This window comes from Colias eurytheme, chromosome 13 (genome assembly GCF_061535395.1).
Source record: "Colias eurytheme isolate Ceu_HAF_F1 chromosome 13, ilColEury1 Martin Lab GWU primary, whole genome shotgun sequence".
Taxonomy (NCBI): Eukaryota; Metazoa; Arthropoda; class Insecta; order Lepidoptera; family Pieridae; genus Colias; species Colias eurytheme.
Genome location: NC_142992.1, coordinates 5,443,219 through 5,466,124, shown reverse-complemented (window position 1 = coordinate 5,466,124; position 22,906 = coordinate 5,443,219). Strand labels below are relative to the sequence as shown.

Genomic DNA, 22,906 nt, shown 5'->3' with positions numbered 1-22,906 from the left:
CGAGGGACCGTTGAGAGAGAGAGAGGTCAGAAATTGGTTTAAATTAATTGCGTTTAAACTTGGTATACCTGAAAATTTTGACAATGTTAGAATTAAGGGATTTTACGAATTCTACGTGCCGTAATTGACGAGCTTTTTGTAATTAATCAACGTATTTGTGTTACAATGTACATATTTAAAAAATTCAAGGAAGTTTGGATTTTTAATAAAAATATATTTTTCAAACAAATAGACTACAATTATTTTGTTTGACTAATGTTTTTAAATAATTTGAACAGTTTCTGATTTTTTTTAATAGTTATCGCAATGCGTAGGTATTATTGATTCTTAGATATAAAATATAGACCTTCATAATCTACTATTTGTGCTTATTAAATAAATAAGTCTTACACTAACATAATTCTTTACATTTTCCTATAGTTCAAATCGGAATTGGGGTTAAAAGCCTACGTCTTTCAGTAACTGATAAAAGATTTCATTAAAAATGAATTAGCTAGTTCTTCTGTTTTTATTCACAAAACCTTTCTTATTATAAGTATTAAAAATAGATATGATATGATAGCTCCTAACCTGGTGCACTAACGCTCAAATTGAGCGGCGAGTTGATGACCGGGTTGGGCATGGACGTCAGGCCCTGCAGGTTGGCCGCCAGTTGGGACATTTGTTGTGACATCTGCTGCTGTGACATCGGCATGCCTTGCTGCATATTCGCCAGGTTCTGGAGGTTTTGGAACATCGACGCCACTGCAATCGAGACTAATGTTAATATGGTATGATCGATGACTTGATTGGGTTAAGGGATTTGGTGTGGAACTGTTGTAATTTGTAAATAGTTTTTTTATCATTTCTGTGTTCTAAAGGGGCATGTTGGCTAGGTTTTGGAACATCGACGCCATTGCAATCAATGGTTATGTTTGAATGATGCGTTTGGGTGACGGGATTTTGTATGAAACTGTAGTGGAAGTACGTTGTTTAGAAAATAATTGATCTATGTGAGTTTAGTTTAGATAACTAAAATAGAAGCGGACGTTAATTTATTTTAGTCTATTAAAAATACGCACACATATTTTTTTTTATTGTAGTTATTTACTAGCATTGCATTGTTATCAGCTTCTAAAATTGCATAGAAATTTAGCGCGTAACATTTAACCAGAATAAAACATTTTTAGATTAAAAGTTGTTTTTTTCATAACTGATTGTATTAAATTAGCCCACAGAGGATTTAAAAGCTTCTAAAAAATTCAGGTGCATAATATAGCAAATTTATGACAATTAATATTGAATATAGAACTCTACGCCTTTGCAGCATTTCATCTCTAGGTATTGCACATGACTGAAACTCAAAATAGATTATCATACCAATAGGAATCGCTTAACAATAGTCTAATCTTAAGTTCGACAGAACCCAGGGCATGTTAAAATTTATTTTAAAGAATAAAGGTCTTTTATTTCTACAAAAACTCAATATAATAGCAGTGACAATTTTAGATCTCGTCTTATATTATTATTGGAGTAATAAAAAAAGGGAAATTGTCACGAAAAAATTGTATTTAGTGGTAGGTACGAGTATGTCATTTTCTAAACCTGACATTTAACTGCAATATCTATTGCAACTAATGTAAGAAATTACGGTTTACAATAATTAATCAATAAAGATTACTAATATTATAATAGTGATAAGAAAATACTCAATTGAATCATACAAAATTGTCATTATCATAAATTTTTGGCATAAGTAGTTACTACACGGATTAGTAGAGATTAGATACATTTCTCATAATATTTAGGAGACTGGTAAACGATCAATGTCATCAGACGCTAGCCAATTAGGTACACAGGATATCGTAAATGTTCAAGTATGTGTATTGTGTGCAATACAATTCTGGGAACGATCTTGGAGATCTGATTCGATAGAATTTATATTTAGAAGATTATTGATTTTCATTATAAGAAAAGCAATATGGGAAATTTAAATGTCAAAGTGGGGGTCTATCCTCTCTTATTCCCTTAAGAAATAACAGTTTTATATTATCTATAGATAGTATTATTTAAATAGTTTACTGACCTAGCAATATCGATAGAGCACAAAAAAATATGTTAAAGCGTTTGCAATTTTATTTCTAATGATAAAAAGCTCTCACGTGAACGTCATCAGCTCTGTAAGCTACTTATAAGGAAAGGCTGTTAGGTTTTCAGTTTTCATTCTTTAGATAAGGAGGACTCTTATGATCTTGAACATCAGTTAGGTACAATACATAATTATATAAGGTAGGTTAGGTTTGCAGTCTTATAATTTTGATGATAAATATCAGAATGAAAATTGTTAATCTACTAAAGATATAACTAAGAAATACTTGGTTAGTTTATCTTAGGATTGCAGTTTTTCAAGAATTAGAAGGGCCTTATAGTTGGTTAGGTTATCTTAGATTTGAGTTTTCTTTTAAGAAAATATGAATGTTACGATCTTAAAGATCAGCTTATTAATTAATCTACTTAAGGTAATAATTAATAAGAAGCAGCAGTACGAACTCACTGGAGCCATTCAAGTGCGGCTGGTGCGGCGTGCGCGCGCGCGGCGACGGCGTGCGCGGTTCGGCTACCTGCGCGCGCGGCCCGCCGCCCTCCGGCGAACTCGCGCCGCTTTCCCGGTCCGACTCCGCCTGCTGGGTAATTTGCGTGTTATTTGGGAAGGTTTTGCTTATTACTATTAAGGTAGGTTCCGTTACACAACACCATATACCTATATAGTTCAATCAATAGATTCAATTTTAAAAGGTACCTATAGGTATGGTAAAATGACTCGGCAATGTAGAAGAAAAAACTCTGTACATAATTCTTTTTATATGTGTAGGTTGTTGGGATAATCTATCTCGTAATGTGTAGTATTTACAATAAAATTATTATGACAATAGTAATTATTAGCAGAGATATGTATGCAAGTAATGAAAACGTAACGATTTGATTAATAGGTATTTAAGTGAGAATTACATGGTAAGGGAAGATCTATTGTTCAAACAAAGTGTTTATTTTATAGGATACCATCTTATTTTATTTATTTATTTTTATTATATATAACTAACTATATATAACTATGGATTAAAAGCATAAGTATTGCGTCCTTTTTATTGATATCCTATGTTTTATAAATTACTAGCTTTCCACCCGTGGCTTCGCCTGCTTTGACTAAAACCTAATAAATTATACATATTATATTTTATATAATTATACAAAAACCTTCATCCAAAATCACTCTATCTATTAAAAAAAATCGCATCAAAATCCGTTGCGTAGTTTTAAAGATTTAAGCATACAAAGGGACATAGGGACCCGGACAGAGAAAGCGACATTGTTTTATACTATGTAGTGATTATTAATCATCATGGAGTTAACTGCCGCAGATAATTGAATTCTCATTAACATAAACATGAACCTATCTAAAAAGATTTATATTTATAATCGATTAATAGATACATAGGTATAAGGAAATAGAAGATAGGTATATGTTTTTCTAGCCTTATTTAACATGCAATTACCCCTACGAATCTTATTGTTAAACAATTAGGTGAACATTTTGTCTCAGATTCCGTTACTAATTACTTGTTAGAAAATATGCAGGAGATTTTACTTTGTAAAAAATCTACCAAGACTGTTGGAATTGAAAAGGGAGAAACCAAAGCGTGAAAAAGCAAAGCTACGCGTTAAAATAAATAGAACGAATTGAATGCAACTAAATGCTAACATCGTCGTAAGAGACTTAGCTAAAAGTATAAGTAACAGGTGGTTTAAAAGCATTTCGTGGTCAAATTGTATTTATTTCCTTTCCTTTGCAGGTTCTAGAAATGTCGATTGAATTGAACGCCATATTTAGTATTTTTGTACGATCTTCGTATGATTTATAATGATTAACCTTAATTTTATTAAAATTTTGATTTAACTTAAAGTTTTATACACATTTATAATGCCATTCTATTATTGCTTTGCAATCAAAGATATGATAAACCAATAGATCTAAATCGAATACTAACAATAGTCTTTTTGAAATATATTTTGGCGTATAAAATATAAGATACGATTTATTTTTTTATACATTTTGTTTTACAAAAAGTATTTTGTTGTTCACATTTTCCTCGTTAGTAAAATGTTTTTATTAATAGTTTCTCGTAAGGTTACAGTAATATTATAACCATAATTAAATCTTAAATTATGTGTATAAAACCCAATGGTGACTGGTTTTTCATAATTATACTTAGTCGTTTAATATAGGTACCTTATTGAATTAGGTACAAGGAAAATATAAATAAACCTAACTGTAATTATATCTGAGAATTTCATGAGATATGATATGATATATAGATGTTTCCCATAATATTATGACAATAAAAATAACAATTGGTTTGGAATTAAGTGATATTTTGTTTAATACATAAATAGTAAATTAAACTTAATCTAAATCTAAACTAAACTAAATTAAACTTCCTCGTTTCTAATAGCTTCACATAAAAATGAATATTACCTAAATTGTTAATTTAGCAACCAAATGATATTGTAAAAACAACATGAGCAAAAAATAACAATTATTCCCAAAATTTATGTAGTTACCCACCTACTTAATTAATTGTAAAAAACTTTTCCTTGTTTAATTTTTTAATAATTTTTCTTCGAAATTGTAATGTATAATTGTAATAAGTACCTAATTGAGTTCATTTAAGAAAATTTATAAAAAAAAAATCTCTCATATGAAAATGTTTACTTAAATATTCGATACCTAAGACATTTTGTCTAGATATTCATAAAATAAAAAATAACTTTCATCTTTAAACGCCGAGAAACCACACAGTTTAATTGCTACCTATTTATCAATTTCCATCATAATAATTTCAATAGCAGTAATGTGAGACAGATGAATGATTATGGAAATTAAGATAAAATTTTATCGATACGAGTATAATTATTAATATCTAATAACTAACGATTGCTGCTATTATCTGTAATTAATATAAGCCTTGGAAATATAATAAAGTATATTGTTGTCTAAAAGTTAATTATGCATATATAATATTTATGTGTGTTTTTAATTAAAGAGTCAAACACTATTCGTTTGTGTGATGTTAGTTACTTAAGTCGTAAGAATATTATATTTTTTTAATTATTTTACATATAGCAGGATATTAAAATAATTATTTTCCATGGTTCATACTGTTTTTATGGTTACAGAAAACAAATTTCTTTAGTAAAACAGAGCGTCATAGTTGTATCATGAACGTCTTTAAAAGAAATAACTTCACTAATTAATTAATATTTAATAGTTTCTTGATAATAATATGTTGCGTAATAAATTAATTGAAAAATCAATTTATTATTAAATTAAGTATTTTTGAGTGGTTAAATCACAAATAATAATGAATAATTATAAAATAATAACTTGAATTAAAACACAACTACTTTATTACCATACGGCTGATTCAATTTATATTTTTATAGAAAAAGTTACATTAATTAACATAATTTTAAAATACTTACAAAGGACAATGTCATTCTCTCCGCACTTAATGTAAGTATCTAGTTATTTCAGCAAATTTTCTACGTCTATACTTTTCCCGTAACTTGCTGCATTGTTGGCGAAATTTTCCGAATTTTCCGCAACACGTGCCGCCGCTGAAAACTTTGAACTTTGCCGAAACTTCGTCCAAATTATATCGCCTTTACGTTAACACACTACCGTCCGATGAACCGTCTAACGCGCGAATAAACAAATCGTATCAATATGTATTTGTTACAATTAAAAAGTTATTAGTATCACTTTTCTCACTGCGAACGCGCGTAAAAGTTTCTATGAAAGTTGCGTTAGATACCGCGGAGTAAGGAGAACACGGGCACTATCAGCGAAGCGTTCATATTTTTTATTTTTTTATTTATTTATCAAAGAACGGCACACATACAGCCGCGCGCTGAGTTGCACAGCGCGGAATGAAAGCGCGTCATCAGTTTAAAAAATCAACCCCTTTAGTGGTGGCTTGAAAAAATGCGGCCCGGTGGGTGGAGGGCGGTCGCCCGAAATCCTTGCCAAAGCGATCGCCATCGGCTCGACTTGTCACTTGTCGAATAAGCATAATAATTAGACTTTTCGATTAGCATTTCAGTTTTATTTAATTTTTTGAGCTTTCGCTCGCGGTGCACGAAACTTGTTATAAGTTCTGCAACTCTCGTGGGAGATAAGATGTATTTTATGTGTTTGCGAAATGCGATTTTAGTTATTAATTTTTTAGTAGATATTAGTGATCTGTAATCTATAAACGTAATAAATTTATAATAAAGTTTAACATTAAGAATTCGTACAGCCAATTTTCAATTTGTCTGGGTGTTAGCGTTTTCGATTAATTAAATATAATGATCGTGGAAAGATTCCGGACTAGATGTTACCATGGAACGGTAACAATAACATAAATTCGAAGAAATTTTAACAGCCCATTTTTTGTTATAAATTTTATTTTTCTTATAAGTAGCTTTCGTATAATACAGTGCAACCTTAATATAACGTACCTCAATATAACGATTTCCTCGATTTAACAAATTTTTCGTAATCCCCTTGAATTGTCCATAAGATTCAATACAAAATATCCCTTTACATTACGAACATTTTTTGCGAACAACCTCTTTATAACGAATTTTTAACTATCAAGAAAAGTATAAATACCTCTAATTAACGAATTTCGTCAACCCAAAACCTTTATATAAAGTTCCAACCAATGTAATGATTCTTAATCTCATAGTATGTGATTCATGTCGCGACAGGTTTCGACATGCTTTTGCTCGTAAAACGATCATTTTTTGTTTAATTTAAATTGGAAAGTAATGTGAACACTGCTGCTCGTCACTATTGTTAAAAATTCTAGTTGAAATGGATCAGAAACGTAAAAGACCTCTTTATAACGAATTTTAGACCAACCTAACCTCAACATAACGAACCTCAGTTCAACGAATTACTTGATATAACGAATATTTATTTGTTCCCTTCAGATTTGTTATATCGAGGTTGCACTGTATGTTGCAAATCTGGCCCCTTTAGAAATAGGTTGTTGTGTCGACAGCTTTTGGTAGTGGAGCTTTTATGAGGCCGCACTTATAGCTTCCTATATTAAATTTATTAAATGTATGTGATGATAAATAGTTATTTTTTTCCAGAATATTTTGTTGTTATTTTAGATACTTTTGAAATTGCAATGCCATTTGCGATATTCACTTTTTTTCAAGAGTGTAGAGCGAATCGGTTCGTGTGGTTGATTCTTTATCAAAGTGAAGCTGACCGGCGAAGTAATATAAATATGAGTTAGACACATAAAACTCGCATTGAATATTTATGCCCCGAATGAAAAATGAGAAGGTAGCTGACCGAAGCGGACCAAACGGACCAGCAGAAAAATTATCACCAGCAAATAACATTCGAAATAATCAGCGGTACACGAAAAAATCAGTAATTATTCAGATGAAGTTGGACGAACGAAGGGGGTATGGGGGCAAAGGCTGGCCAAAATAAAAACGGCGTTGCGTAGGGGCGACACCCCCCCGCCCCTCGCCTCTACAAATGTTATCTAACTGCGTTCGCTCCGTGCCGCGGCGCCGCTTCGGCCGGAATTAGCGCGCCCGAACCGTCGAATTTTCAATTTGTACTCCATTTTTTTCTCGGATAGTTGGTCCTAATGGAAAAGGCTCGCCGATCACGGATTCCGTCTGAAGCGCGCAGAGCGCTAGAGCGCCTCGATTCTGCGAGTACATTACGCGTCATTATTTGGCCGCAAAGTGGGTATTATCGGGCGCGGGCACACACGCATACTTGTCCGCGCGGATGTGTGTGTAGATTTTTACTCATTAATTTTAAAACGCTCCGGATTTTTTTCAGGGCGGGTGCTAGGGGGTACGTGGGGGGTTAAAATTGGCGATGGCCGCCGGGCGGGGTGTCACCGGCGGGGGTTATTAAATAGATTGGTCCGCGGCCGAACGGAGCCGCCGATCTGCACTTGTACTCGCGTCATTAACGGGTTGAGAAGCGATTTTAAATCGTGAAATAACAGCCTGTTACAGGAAAAGTTGAGCGAGGCTTATCGGTCCCTCGTCGTCGTATTCTACAAGCTTAATTGCATTAAAATGTCTAAGTGTGTTATTGTTAGGCGTTCTAGGCTCGTTATCACAGTTAATTGTCTTGCAGTGTCAAGTGCGAGTTGAGAAGTCCGGCATCGCCGCGCAGGCCGCGGCCGATCGCCTCTCTTGCGAAACACAATCCGTTACACACACGCATAAGCGTTTTTTTAAACTGACCGTTCGACAGGGTGACCGGGGGGAGGTTGGGGAGAGGAATTGTGAAAAATACTCGAAAAAAAGGCGAAATTGTAGCAGATATATAATTAAAGTCGGACGTACAGTAACAGTGTATGGCGATGTATTATGCAGTCGGGAGCTCCGGTGTCGCGCACTCGATTCGTGTACGAAACGACAACGGATGAGAAAAATTAATTGAAACACAGATGACGTAATATTTAGGATTCGCGTGTATTTCTATAACTGAATGAATGATAAAAATATCTCGGTGAATAAAAATAAATCTAATTAGCACGCAATTAAGACTCTATTTAATTATGTTTCATATTTTATCGAATTCAAGTGCAGCAACTATAAATCATAATTAGCTTGCGAGAAAAAAATTGATAAATCAGGTTAAGTGCGATTTCGATTTTTCAGTTATATTTAAAACGTATAGAATGTTATAATGTGTGGTGATTATGATTTTTTAGTTTTATTTGAAAAAAATGTATGATTCCGATTATAAGGCACTTACACACGGAGCGCACAGCCCATCCGCATGTATGCATTACACCTAAATTCTTAAATCATGTGAATCGACGCGTGAAATGTCATATTGGGGAACTTTTGAAGCCGGTGTATCATCGTCACCGCTATTTTGTATTGTTTGCGCCGGGTTTAAATACATTTACTTGTAACTATCAATTTTTTATTGAATTGTTTGACTTTGTTTTATGATTTTAAAACTATGAGCTTTGTTAGATGAAGTGGTTTGCGTAAATTTACTAATATCAATAAATAAATGTTGTATTGGATGATAGTAGTATATTGATACATTTTTATAAAAAAGCAAAAATAATGCGGATTTGGATGACTACAATAAAACATACAATTCAAGCTCACATAATAAAAACATAAATTTATTTTTGATTAATACACTGAGGTCTTGAAAGCTTTCTTCATATAAAACCAAAAGAATAAATCTCTCCTAAACTTATTATTTTTGTAAAACAAAATATTGTATTATGGCAGATTTTTGTTTTTAATAAACAAACCTTTTAAAAATCTGTCATATCGAAATTAAATGATATAACACAATAACATCTCTACTACTAACCATCTCACGAAGTTAACAAATAAAAGCACTTCCATAATCAAAGGGTGGTAACAACGACAGATGTTGCTAGGGCGGCCTGCATTTGCCATTGATTCAAAATAAAATTCAATAATAACTTTTCATTTATTTCGTAATTTCCCATCAATTACCTACCGTTTATCGGCCGGTAAATCGATTACAGGGGACTGATCAGCGTAGATTTTTGTTTACCCTCTAATGTGACTAACTCTCTTTACCCGTATATTCGGAAATTGGAGGACTGATTAGATATTGGGTATAATAGCTATCATTCCTCTGGCTTAATGCGTTCCAGTGACGCAGTTTCGGGGGAAATGTGGAAGAAAACTGACGATTTGCATCATTTAGTTATGTGTTAGAATACTTAATTAATTGGATACGAGAAATATAAAATTATAAATATCATATTACGGATATTATACTACTAATATTATAAAGAAGAAACCTTTGTATTTTTGTATGTTTGTATTGAATAGGCTCAAAAACTACTGGACCGATTTCAAAATATCTTTTACCATTACTTAGAGGGATTCTTCCGAATCCGTATAGGATCCGTAGGTATCCGTTTATCCCGGAAAACGTAAAAATGTACCACGGGCGAAGCCGGGGCGGACCGCTAGTTATACTATAAAACAAAACTTTTTTAAACTAAACTAATTTTGACTTGTGGTTGCTGGCGTCGCATATAAATTTCCGTCGAACTTGTTTTTAAAAGGAAACATTTTTATTTGCATACAAACTTTTGGATTTATTTTAATAAATTTTAGTACTTTCAGAATGTTTAGTTCTATAATTACTTTAATACAATAAATATCTTCTATTATAAGCAAACTTGAAACGCTTAAAAATGGTTACATTTGCATGAATGATTACACAAAATATTCAAATACTTTAAAAGCTCTAAGCATTGTGTTAACACTCTAACAGTGGAGGTCAATCGCAATACAAAATTTAAATTCCAATTATCAACTACTTATGTCAACGAGTACGCATAAATGTAATTATCGAGGTCACTCAACATTGCGCCCGCGCACGGTGGGGTTCCGGCACGAGTACATAATTCACTCAATTGCTTAGTATAGTTGAGTACGTTTAATTTTAATTTTAAATCGAATTAGGGTAACGCAATTATCGAACTATAAGGGCTGTATTGATTTTGGGAATCGTTTATGGGGGTGGCAGATTACTTTTTAAAAAGCACACGAATTTGTGCTTTCATTTTGGTCAAGTAGCCATGATACTTGAATGAAGTAATAAATTATTTATTTAAGATTTTTACTCATTTATTTATACAATGACTAGCGGTCCGCCCCGGCTTCGCCCGTGGTACATATGAAAAATAGATGTTGGCCGATTCTCAGACTTACCCGATATGCACAGAAAATTTCATGAGAATCGGTCCACCCGTTTCGGAGGAGTATGCAGACTAACATTGTGACACGAGAATTTTATATATTACTAGCGGTCCGCCCCGGCTTCGCCCGTGGTACATATGAAAAATAGATGTTGGCCGATTCTCAGACTTACCCGATATGCACAGAAAATTTCATGAGAATCGGTCCACCCGTTTCGGAGGAGTATGCAGACTAACATTGTGACACGAGAATTTTATATATAAGATAAGAAAATATTATGTTCCTGTGACTCTACGTATAAATTCTTTCAATTAAATAACTATTGAATGTTTTCTTGTTTGTAATTTTATTAAACTTACCTGCATCAGTGTGCCAGAATCTATCTGAATATAATTGTCAATAGAACAATAGCTCATATACTCAGAATAGGCAAATAGAGTTCCAAACAGCGTGTCTATCGAACTCCAAACTATTACAACCGAAAAATCTGAACGGAATTCTTGTGGTTTAACGCAAAAAGCGTTTCAAATATTCGGCGGAGAGTCTACGTGCGTACCGTAGGTATATAGACAGATTCGAAAACGTTCGTTGAATGTTTGTCTTATAAAAGAATCCCCTTATATAAATTTGACCGCGCACAAAGCGCGCCCGTTCAATCGACATCCCTCGAAGCCTGCAGTAGTTTTTCAAATATGCAATTTACTGATTTAAAAAAACAAAAAACAGCGTGGGTTGGGTCGCCCGGTCGGACCATGGAAAATGGCGTAAAAAAGAAAGTAAAAAAGCATTGAAAATAGTAGGCGTAGGTCCGGTAAGTAGCTTCGGGTGTGATGACCGCCCCCTGGATAATTTGTTACGTGCATTTGTACTGATGCTATTATACTCGCGTTTTCATGTTTGTTTGTTTTCAGTCTTTAATGGACATCTGAAGTAATTGAAAGTATCCAATCCTTTATTTAACGATCGAGTTTTTGTAGCTTGAATTTGAAAGCATTTTGTTTTTAGGATGGAATCGCTATCGTATATGACTGCTAATTTTTACCGAAAAAGTTTGACAAAGTCTTAATTATGCATAAAAAGATAAAAAGCCTCTCGCGAACTAATGAAGCAAAGTTTAAATCAAATACTCAATAATTCTAGACAGCCCCTTGAGAGTATAAGCTTCAAGTTTTGTATAGAATAAATAACCACTTTAATCAGATACCTACTAATAACTTTTTAAATTTTCATGGAGTTATTAATTTTTAAGTAATGAATTATGTACACGTTTACGAAGGCCTACGAAGGCATATACAGATATTGACTTCAACAGGGCGACTTTCTTAGAAATAACGATTTTTGCAATTAGAGCTGTTCATATTACTTTTTTCTCTAAAGTAGTCAAGTTCATTTGTATATTTAATACCATTATATACTTTATTACCGTAACAGTTATTAAAAACAAAAACAAATCACATAAGAACCTAAAACATTAATTAGAGACAAAGAAAATACACCATAACAACAAATTATAAACATATCAAACACACAATTTGCGTATTCAAATAATACATTTACTTCGATAAATAACACGTGGCATAAAAAAACGTAAGCCACAATTAGTAGCGACTTTCGCAATTAAAATAATGACTGTCACACCTATCGTACAATTATGTGGAAAATTCTGTTTTTACTTATACGAATTAGGGATAATCAAAAAAGCTTAATGCATGGTAATGATAGGTAATGATGGTGCTTTAATACGGTCTCCTGATACAATATAATTCTTCTAATCACGTATTCCGAGTTATGAATCCGGTGTTATGAGTTTTTGTCATTGTTGATAGGAAAATTATGTGCGCGCTATTATATAAAATGAAAATTCATAAATTTTTCTTTTTCCTTATGCGTTCTTTACATTAAGGCAGTTTGCTTTAATATAATATGTGTAATGAACTAGGTTTACCTATGTATGTCCATTTTTAAGTAGTTAAGTCTTTCTTCATGGTGCAACGTCAGAGCTAATCTAAATTCTAAATCATTAAATCGGCACTGAATTCATGAAACTAAACATCTTTATTTTATATTAACCTATATTTAAAACACTAACAGCCGCTTAATTTACTGTAAAGTCAACAATGAAAGTACAATACCGAAGTGTCCCGTAAAATAATTGAACAAAATCCACTCCAAGTATTCGCAGACTGCGTCCAACAAACATTCACATCGAACATTGGAAATAACTAAAAGCACGCCATCAACTAAGTTATTTCATTATACACTAACTTGCAGTGTCGTAATAGTGTCTGAGTAGAGGGCCGGACTGAGCCATTAAGGAAGGGAAATTAGTGCATTATTGACTGATTTCCCTTTTCAACTAGCTGATAGACGGTTCGCGCCGGCTTTTCGATTTAAAACACGGCTGGATGTTTACTGCATTAGCGTTCATCGATTTGTTTTCATAGTTCCATTTATGTAGGCTAATTTTGAAAATATTTTCGATTCTTTTGTTTTCTTATTAGAAGGTAAGAAGTTTTCGTAACTATTATCATGATGGATGCAATGTTACGTCACACTGCAAGATAGATGTCGTCAGGCAAAACAAACCGTGAATCACAAAATTACATAACAGGCAGTAATATTAATAATTCCGTTTCATGTTTTAACATTTTTAAACATGGCCATTATAAATGGTGTAACAACAATATATTATATTCACACTTAATGCGTACAGTTTTAGATAGTATTATAACAATAAATACAATAAAATCCGTAATTACAAGCGTTTTGAATTTTGAACAATAGCTAGTCAATCGAATCGAAATCGCGCGGGCACCCTCGCGACAAGCCTCCTAGTAGCTCCAATTAGTTTTTATGGCACGCTTCATTACCATCCTGTGTTAATTATTATTGTGCTGACGAATGCCTTTCTCACTCGACAACCTAATTAGAACATGCCTGGTTTTTTCCCTTTCGCTTCCTTGTCAGCAAATATGAGGGGTGTTAAATGTATGCTTTTTATGAGCGCGCGGCGAGTCGTCGGTTACGTTTATTTGTTCTGTGGAGGTGAGCGCGGGAAAAATAAAATGCATTATCTATGCTGTTGATACTAACTCAAATAATGATACGATGGAGCGATATTGCGATTGTAAATAGTGTTTTACAATTGCCTATTGCCGTAAGCAAATGTGGGTAATGTTAATAAAAGCTTGAGTTGATCAATAGATAACTTATCTATCATTACAAAAAAATGTTAAATGAACCCTATATTTTAAAATTGTACAACATTTCCGATCATAATTTTTAAAGATTTGAAAGAATAAATTTATTAGTTTAATAGATACGACCAAATACTAGTTAAGTCTTAGTAATCGAGAGAAATTGGTGATATTAAAACTGCTAAATGACGAGTTACTGATTCTTTGTCTTCAACACGCTATTGTGCCTACGCTTCACATCTTGTCATTACTTTTTTACACGAATAATTACTTAATTGCGCGACCATTGTTGTTAAGAAAAAAATGTTTCCCGCGCATTCTCAAGTAGTTTTTAATCTGTAACCGAGCCATATGCGTTCGGTACCTCTTAATAAGCGAAACCATAAATTCACCCACTAATTGGTGCGATTAGAAATTTTAATTATTTTATTGATTTCTTTTGTAATTTTATCGAACTCTTTATAGCCGAATTCGTTTTCTGTTTAATAGTTAGTTGAAATTGATTGTTGGCGTGTTATTCTTTGATTTCACCAATTACAAATTTTTCATCGTACATTAAGAATGTTATTAATATTATGGGAGTCGAAATTATGGACAATTATAGATTATGCTTAAATTTTATTCCTAGTATTTTGTTAAGAATCTATAATTGATTCTATGATTATATTTTTATTTTTGTTTTTTAGCCTACACATTCAATGGTCGTTAAAATGCTGTTTTTATCTTTTCTAATTAAGGAATGAGGTATCAAATTAAATAATCTGAAACTACACGAATTTACTTCAACAGGGTCTATAGCTAAATATAGCAGGGTGTGTTCGACTATCTCCAATAGGCACCTAAGTAACATGCCTCCGAAATGCTAATAAAAATGGAATTGAATCAAATACAATAAATCATCTAATATTTCACTCTACATATTATGCAATCTCCTGAATTTCATTCCATTTCTTTCTAACATTAGTATAGACATAGCCTCCACATAGAGTCAACCATAAAAACATCTCATATACTTTATATAGAAAACAACCATAAAATGCCCAATTTTCTACTGACTTAGAGTAGCACATTGCAACCTGACTACTGTAGCTACAACAGCACACTTTCCAACTTCGCAATTATCAGCAATCGCTAAATGCTACTGCGATATGCATGACGAAGCGAGGTCTAAGGGACCCACTTTTTACTTTAATTGTATGTCCGCAGGGCCGTCTTAGACTATGCCGGGGCCCTTGGGCACACAAGAATTGGGGGCCCAAGGGCCCCGGCAATTGAAATATGTTCCATTTTTTTTATACATTTTACAAAAAAGTTACTTCTGACCAATCTTGTATTATATGGTCTTTTGAGGAAACTTTTTTTCCTTATTTTTTTTATATAATTCATTTGAAACGCTGCTGCTGTAATGGCGCTCCAAAGTTGACTTAAATTAAATTTAATTAAGAAATATTTTAAGAATTACTTTTTCAAATTACCTTTCTCTTTTTCAAATTTATCTTTTCAATTAGCATCTGGATTTTTTCTTTCGTAGCCGTTTCATATTGATCAAAATTATCGCGTGCGTTATTGACATAATTTATTCAAGGCCTAGGCAAATGGCAAAAGTCAAAACGCTTGTCATCTATTCGTATAGAAATGGTCCGGTGTGAACAGAGTTCACTAAATTCTAGGACCTTAAAAACTACAAAATATCATATCCAGCAGAAAATTAGTAAAATTGTTCAAAGGATTACTAATTACAAAAGGATTAATAAAATAAAAAAATAACTGTCATTCCGGTACGTGAATTAAAAAACATATTCCAGGTTATAAATAAAAAAAAAAATAGGTGATTTCGCGATTTATACTGAAACGATACCTAAGTTTTATCATAAAATCATTTAGGTGTGAAGTGATTTAAGAAACGTGTGCATATTATAAGGATGGGATGAGTTTATAAATCGTTATATCTTAGAAAATGGTAGGAAGCTACATCTTAGGAAAATAATAAATAAATAATAAATAATAAAAATCTTTATTTATCCATACCTTCAATTACACTGTGTATGCCACTCAATTTATACAAACACAATACTTAAAACTATGGACATTATCGTGTAAACTAGGCCGAGCCTGTATCTTAGTAAATAATGTAAAATTAAATAATGTATTGATTCTTTTGTATAGATAATTTTATGATCTACAATTTGGGTAAAAGTGGTTATATGATAAAACTTACCGTTTCTGTAAAAATCACGAAAAACCTATATATTATCTATTGACTTTTAGGAAAAATTTTTTCCTAGTAACAGAAGGTTGGGAAATTTTAATATATTTTAGGCGCGTTGAGAGTAAAATTTCAAGGTCGCATCATAATAACGTCATGGAGTAATTCAACGATTTTGGTATCTTATAATCTTGCCAAAGAAGTGGGCTATTTAGCACCGAAATAATTTTTCAAATCGCACCAGTAGTTCCCGAGATTAGCGCGTTCAAACAAAAAAACAAACTCTTCAGCTTTATAATATTAAGTATAGATTGTGTTTTTAATAATTTTACCAAATTTCGGCTGGATGGGAATTTTGGTCGTGGTCGTCGTCGTCCTTGGTAGTGTGACCGAAACATTAGCAAAACGTCATAAGCTTATATCAATTAGTATCAATAGCGGATTCTATTCTCTAGCGTTTCTGCCACTTGTCTAGAGGCCCAGAGATTAAAGTTTTGTCACAACGCCCTTGTATGCTATTCTGTAATCTTAGACTTGTTATTTTCATAATTCCCAAAATAATTCAAGTAAAAATATATTATATTACGTTAATAAGTAAATAAATAATTCGAGTAAATGTCTGATAAGTTAATTATAATGGTGTTCGAATCACTCGAATTATTCCTATACATAGATGTTTTGATTCGAATAAATCTGAAATGATCTGACGTTCTGGCAACGAGAAAAGTGTATTGCTTTTTAATAAAATATTTTGAGATTTATGTGAGAAAAATTGTCAGTCCTACATCTCCTCCAGGGGGGCCCCCAGACGATGGGGGGCCCTGGGCACTGGCCCCCTGTGCCCCTATGGTAAAGACGGTAATGTATGTCCGTTACATACAGGTAACTTTATTTTTCTTTACGCCACCTATCTCAGAAACTTATATACATTCGTATTATTAAGCTTATTTCGCATGCAGCGTATTACTGAACACATTCCAAATAGGTAATATAATTTTACTCGTGTGTTAGGTATCAGTTCTCCTGTTCTGACTAAATCAAATTTATACACACGATCTCTGAAAATAAATAATTTCTTTACCAAGCATATTCTCCATGTTAGTTTTATACGAATGTCGTGTACAATTCAATTCTGAAAATACATATTGCAATTATTTAATTGAGAGCCTCTACATAAAAACATAATCCACTTACGCCGTGTTATAATTTAAAGACATAATACCATCTTACAAACCAACTTCACTGTACTCAAATTGTATTGACCTCTTATAAGGTATTGTCCAAATAACTGTATTACGACCGTCTATTGTAGCTACTTTGCATTTGAATGTACTAATAATTATTAATACATTCAAATGCAAAGTTATTAATTAATATAGAGCTACATTTCGTCCACTCATAGAGTATGTTAACAAAAATATAAGTAATAAAATACAAATGAACAACAATGAATAAATAGATCAACGTAGTGTTAGCATTAACACGTTCACTGCGGCACCTAAAATGCCAAACTTACCGTTGTTGCGGCATGTCTTCAATACTTCACATCGGCAAGTTCACCACTGTGCGTCATGAGCCATTTTTATCACATCGCACCTACTGACTTTGAAGGTTAATAATTTCATGAAATTTCAAGATATTTCAAAAAAAATTTTTTCTGATAATAGTATATATAGTCTTGTATATACCGCATAAATAGCTTTTAGTTTGACTCAATAGTTTAAAAGATATGAGGGAAAATGTAAACCCCTGATTTTGTGAAAAATTATTTGCCATCCCGCACTACGTTGATACGGCATGTTTACAGTAATAGCGATGGGAAACACTGTAAAATAAAACATCGATATCGATATAAATCAATTTTGTATATTTCAGTCTGTTTGTTAACAGATAACGAGATCGTCGATACAAAAAAAAAACACATATAAAACATGTATAAAACAAGGTACTTGATAGAGTACTATCAGGAAATTGTTCAGTAACTTTTGTTTTAATTTGTTCAGTAACTTTTGTTTTAATGTTTTATATTATTTTCACAACTGTCATCACATTTTTGCATTTATGCTACGAAATAAAAGAAAGTAAAAAAACTAAAGCCTCTAAGGTATCATTGTCATTTAAAAATTTGATACGGACGCGTGCGGTCCTGGTACATCACTATGCGAGATTGACACGCGGCGCGCTCGCAGTACAGTGCGGCATGAGGTGCTTGTCCATGGCAAAATATTTGACATGCCGCACACAAAAGAAACGGTTTCTTTTCTATGCGTGTGTCCAATATTTTGCCATACGATTTTTAAACGAAATTGAGTCCTACTTCAAACTGTGATCACAAAAATATATTTGTCTCTTTTCTAGTCATTGATTAACATATAAAAAACCTCGCCGCACCACGGTGAAAACTGCGATTTTGGGCGCCGCACTGTGGTGTAGTCGCTGATGGCCCGATACTGGACATGCCGCAGTGAACGTGTTAATAAATCCCTTCATAATATCAATCATGAATACCACAACGATATAATGATCTTAAAATAATGTAATGACGCTGTCGGCCTTTTAGTCACCACCGAAATTTGATCCGCAGTTTAACAATTATCACCCTTGTTGCTATTTTAATAAGATTTATATCGAATTCATTGTACACTGGTCTCGGTTACATGAGATCATGGTTGCCATTTGATTTATTCGTTTTAACCGTCTTGACCCACATTCGCGTATTGCCTTTAATTGTTAATAAGCATAATTAAAACGCGTGTTAAACATAATATATAAACGGTAAATGAAATGGGCTTTTATTATAGCCTTGGATTTAATGTTTTATAATATTTAAAGAAAATTACTAAAATGGTATTATGCGGGGATTTTTAATTGCAAATAATATGTAGTATGCAGAGGTTTTATTATAACAGCAATCCCTTAAAATGCATCGAAGAAGAGAGTGGAGACGAGCTTCTAATAGCCGTGGTATTTGGGTCGATCGTCCCAATTTGCAATAAATGTGTAGCTTTTCGTTATATAAATTTATTTCAGTGTCCAATATTGCTCTAGATAAACAAGATATGAATTTTAAATAGTTGATCCTTTTGCGATATATTCAGCACTACTGATGGATGTTTTCAGGTAGAATTAACTGAACGAAACTATTAGATCTACTATTTTTCTCAGTTTCCGAAAGCAATTGTTTTTGTAACGTCAAAATAAATAAAAAAAAACGGCTATTGAAGACGGTTTTTCTTTCACAATGACATATGGTCTTCTTAAACATTTTATAATATGAAATACGCTATTTACAAATATTGTTGTTTAGATTCTCGAGAATCAATGGGAAACAAAACACACATCAACTGATAAAGTATTTATTTGTTATTTGATTTATAATACTTCAAAATCATTCATCTTATATATAAAAATGAATCGCAAAATGTGTTGGTAAGCGCATAACTCGAGAACGGCTGAACCGATTTCGATAATTCTTTTTTTATTATATATTTTCTTAATACTGTAACATAATTAAAAAACGTTATTTCACGGCAAATGATAATTACGTAAAAAATTATGCATAATGTTTATAAATTATCACACAAATTAAAAATCAATGTATTATTTATATCTGACCTTCGTTCAAGGCATCAATTAATTTAAACAATCAACAATTATGGCATTCAAATCGCAAATTATGTTTTAGAGTTACGTATGAGATATTTTAATTTCAGATTCGGTATAATCGTTCGTATAAAAACGTTTTACAAAATAATATAGAAATAATGTCATATCTATTAGAACTATTGATGATAAATTAACGTACAGTTTTTATATTTATTTATGTATGGTGAAATTAAGAAGAAATTATTTGTTTCATAAAAATATGTTGATGGAAGTAAGTAGAAACAGAAATCTGAATTACCAATTAACCTATAATTTATTACCAATTTTAAAGCCCAAAAGAAGATTAAGAACAAAATATTTCACACCACATCATGTTTCACGTCCACAAACACTAGGGTTAACCGAGTGGATTATTTACTATTTTTATTTTTTATTTTATTTTAATGCATGCATAATTATTAAATAGGTAATACAATAATCAATAATAATGTATAATTTGAAATGTAACAAATAATATTATAATAAATTATGTCTTATAAGCTGAATGAATTCGTGTATACGCCATTGTAACAGTGATACCTAATAAATTAGTGTGAACACAGGCTCCTGAAAAACAGTTTACAACTATATTAGGAGCCTGGGTCATTAATTTTTTGTAACATATAATGGTGCAAATAAATGATTTATTTGATTTATTTATTTATTTTTAACTGGAAGACGAAAAATACAATTACAAAACTAAAGGTACATAGCATGCGGAAAACATACCCACAATAATAATTTATCTAATTACATTAAAATTATCACAATAGGCACATAATTACTGATTTAATAGAACAGGAAAATAAACTATCAAACAAACTTTATGTTGAACTTATATTATTACCATAGTATAAAGAGAACTTATTCTATGTTACTACTGTAGTAGTGAGTAATTGTACTAAAATATTATCATTCAAAAGTCTTCAAATAATATAATACATGACTACTATAAAAGCTAGAAACAATCTTACTACATAACTGAAATAAATTATACATTAATGTTTTTTTTAATTTCCGATAACTGCGGAATCTTAAGTAATGTCGACACACTCTTAACCATTTAATAATATATCTATTAAGTTTCGTAATAGCCATACATAATCGAAGTGATAATTAGACATATGATCATTATGTGGGAAGTTTTATAATTATTTTTATAATTAACTCTTGTGACGCGAGGTTGTAGTTTTAATTACTTTCCCGCTAGAATTATTTTTATAGAAATAACAAGGAAAATATAAAACTAACATACCGATTTTGCTACTTATCGTATGCTTTTACTGTCATGTGATAAAATCGTGATACGTAGATACTTCATATAACTGTGTCTTAATCAATATCTTCAGAATTCAGGATCATAATAATTAGAATTTCGATTACCAAGTTTAGTTCTAATGTATGTGTAATGTATACAATGTAAAAATTATGTCATTGAAAAATTTTAAACATTCTAGAATGTATTTACAATTCAGAACTGCTAAAAACGTTTTAAAATTATATTGCATACAATTTCAGGACATGTTTTAGCACCGACCGTTTGTTAAATTTTAATAGATACTTTACTTTTACCTCTATTTGTTATATTATAACCTGTTGGACATCTTAATCTTAATACTATTATAAAGGCGAAAGTTTGTAAGGATGTATGGATGTATGGATGTATGGATGTATGGATGTTTGTTACTCTTTCACGTAAAAACTACTGAACCGATTACAATGAAATTTAGCACACATATAGAGGGTAACTTGGATTAACACATAGGATAGGTTTTATCCCGGAAATCCCACGGGAACGGGAACTATGCGGGTTTTCCTTTGGAAACGCGGGCGGAAATCTAGTTGTACATATTATTTAGCCAAAATTTTAGCGCAAAATAAGGCCAAGTATAGACTCTTGAATAAATAAGTTGTGCGATCCATCGGCAGCTCGCTCGCCTCACATACAATACATTATAGGCTAATTACGTCTCGATTATGATCGCGTCGCGACATTGCATATTTCATGGCGCGTATTGTTCTAGCGCGAGTGTAAGCTAGACATAATGTTGTCGCCTTCGGTAGTAGGCTTTTGTATTGTTTAGAAATTTTGGAGCTCTAATAACGGATATTAATAATTATCCAGTTGAACATGTTTAATTTGAAAGCGTTCTTCTCTATTTTATAGTAAGTTATAACGGCATTTTTCAAAAAGTTCGTTTAAATTTAATTTGAAACGAAACACCGCAAGATCGCTAATATTCAATAAACATAGATAATATCCCACAACAAAACCAACATCATAATGACCTTAATAGCAAACGAAGCTTAATAATTCTTAGTATTCACACACATTTACACACACATTGGCGCAAGCCTAATTATACATCATTACTAATTGTACAATACAACGACTAAGAAGTATTCGTCTATTAATGACAAAAGCAATTAGGGTGCACGCACACATGCACGCAGGCCACGTGTTGGATTGCCGCTGCTTAGGTGTGCGGTAAGATGTATGTATGTATGTGTGTTGATTAATGAAATGAATTCTTAAGGTCGTAAAAAGTATGCAATGATTTGTATGGCGCTTGCTTCGTGACAGTGAATTAATTAGAATGCTGCTAGCGCATGTATTTTTCAGAGATGGCTTTGTAAGAAAATGATCTATCAATACATTTGGGAGTCAAATGATTTGTGAATAAATTGAATGTCGTGATTATTAATTATAGTGTGGTTATTTATATTTTATTAAAGATATGAATATTTAAAAACTACGACATAAATAAATTATTATTAAATATAGGTGTTTTTCTGTAATATGAATTTGTTTAGTTACATAAGTACGTTGTTTTTTTACATTAATATGCTCTTTATTCAACTTAAAATTCTAACTTTATTTAGTTTTTTTATTATAATTTATGTACTCTTTGAACAATGTGGCTGTATGTCTAATACAATATTAAAGGTTCAAAATATTTAACACAATCTATCCATAAATATTATTTCTTATAAACTCTCATAATTTTGCTCGTCTATACTAAAACTAGGTATCATTAGCAATTGCGGAATACAATGTGGCAACACCTTAACA

At 32.1% G+C, this 22,906-nt stretch overlaps 1 protein-coding gene across 5 annotated transcripts in view; it reads right to left on the bottom strand.

Annotated features, from left to right (window-relative positions):
- Positions 1 to 22,906, bottom strand: part of pdm3 (POU-domain protein pdm3) — a 117,861-nt gene that overhangs the window by 25,101 nt on the left and 69,854 nt on the right. For 4 of the 5 annotated variants that reach the window (XM_090108486.1, XM_090108490.1, XM_090108489.1 and 1 more), the window contains 2 exons: positions 2,534 to 2,663; positions 571 to 744 (listed from right to left, as the gene is read on the bottom strand). In XM_090108486.1, coding sequence (XP_089964612.1) covers positions 571 to 744; positions 2,534 to 2,663 — 304 coding nt within the window. The remainder of the gene's footprint in view (positions 1 to 570; positions 745 to 2,533; positions 2,664 to 22,906) is intronic. The other variant, XM_090108488.1, reaches the window with a different exon arrangement.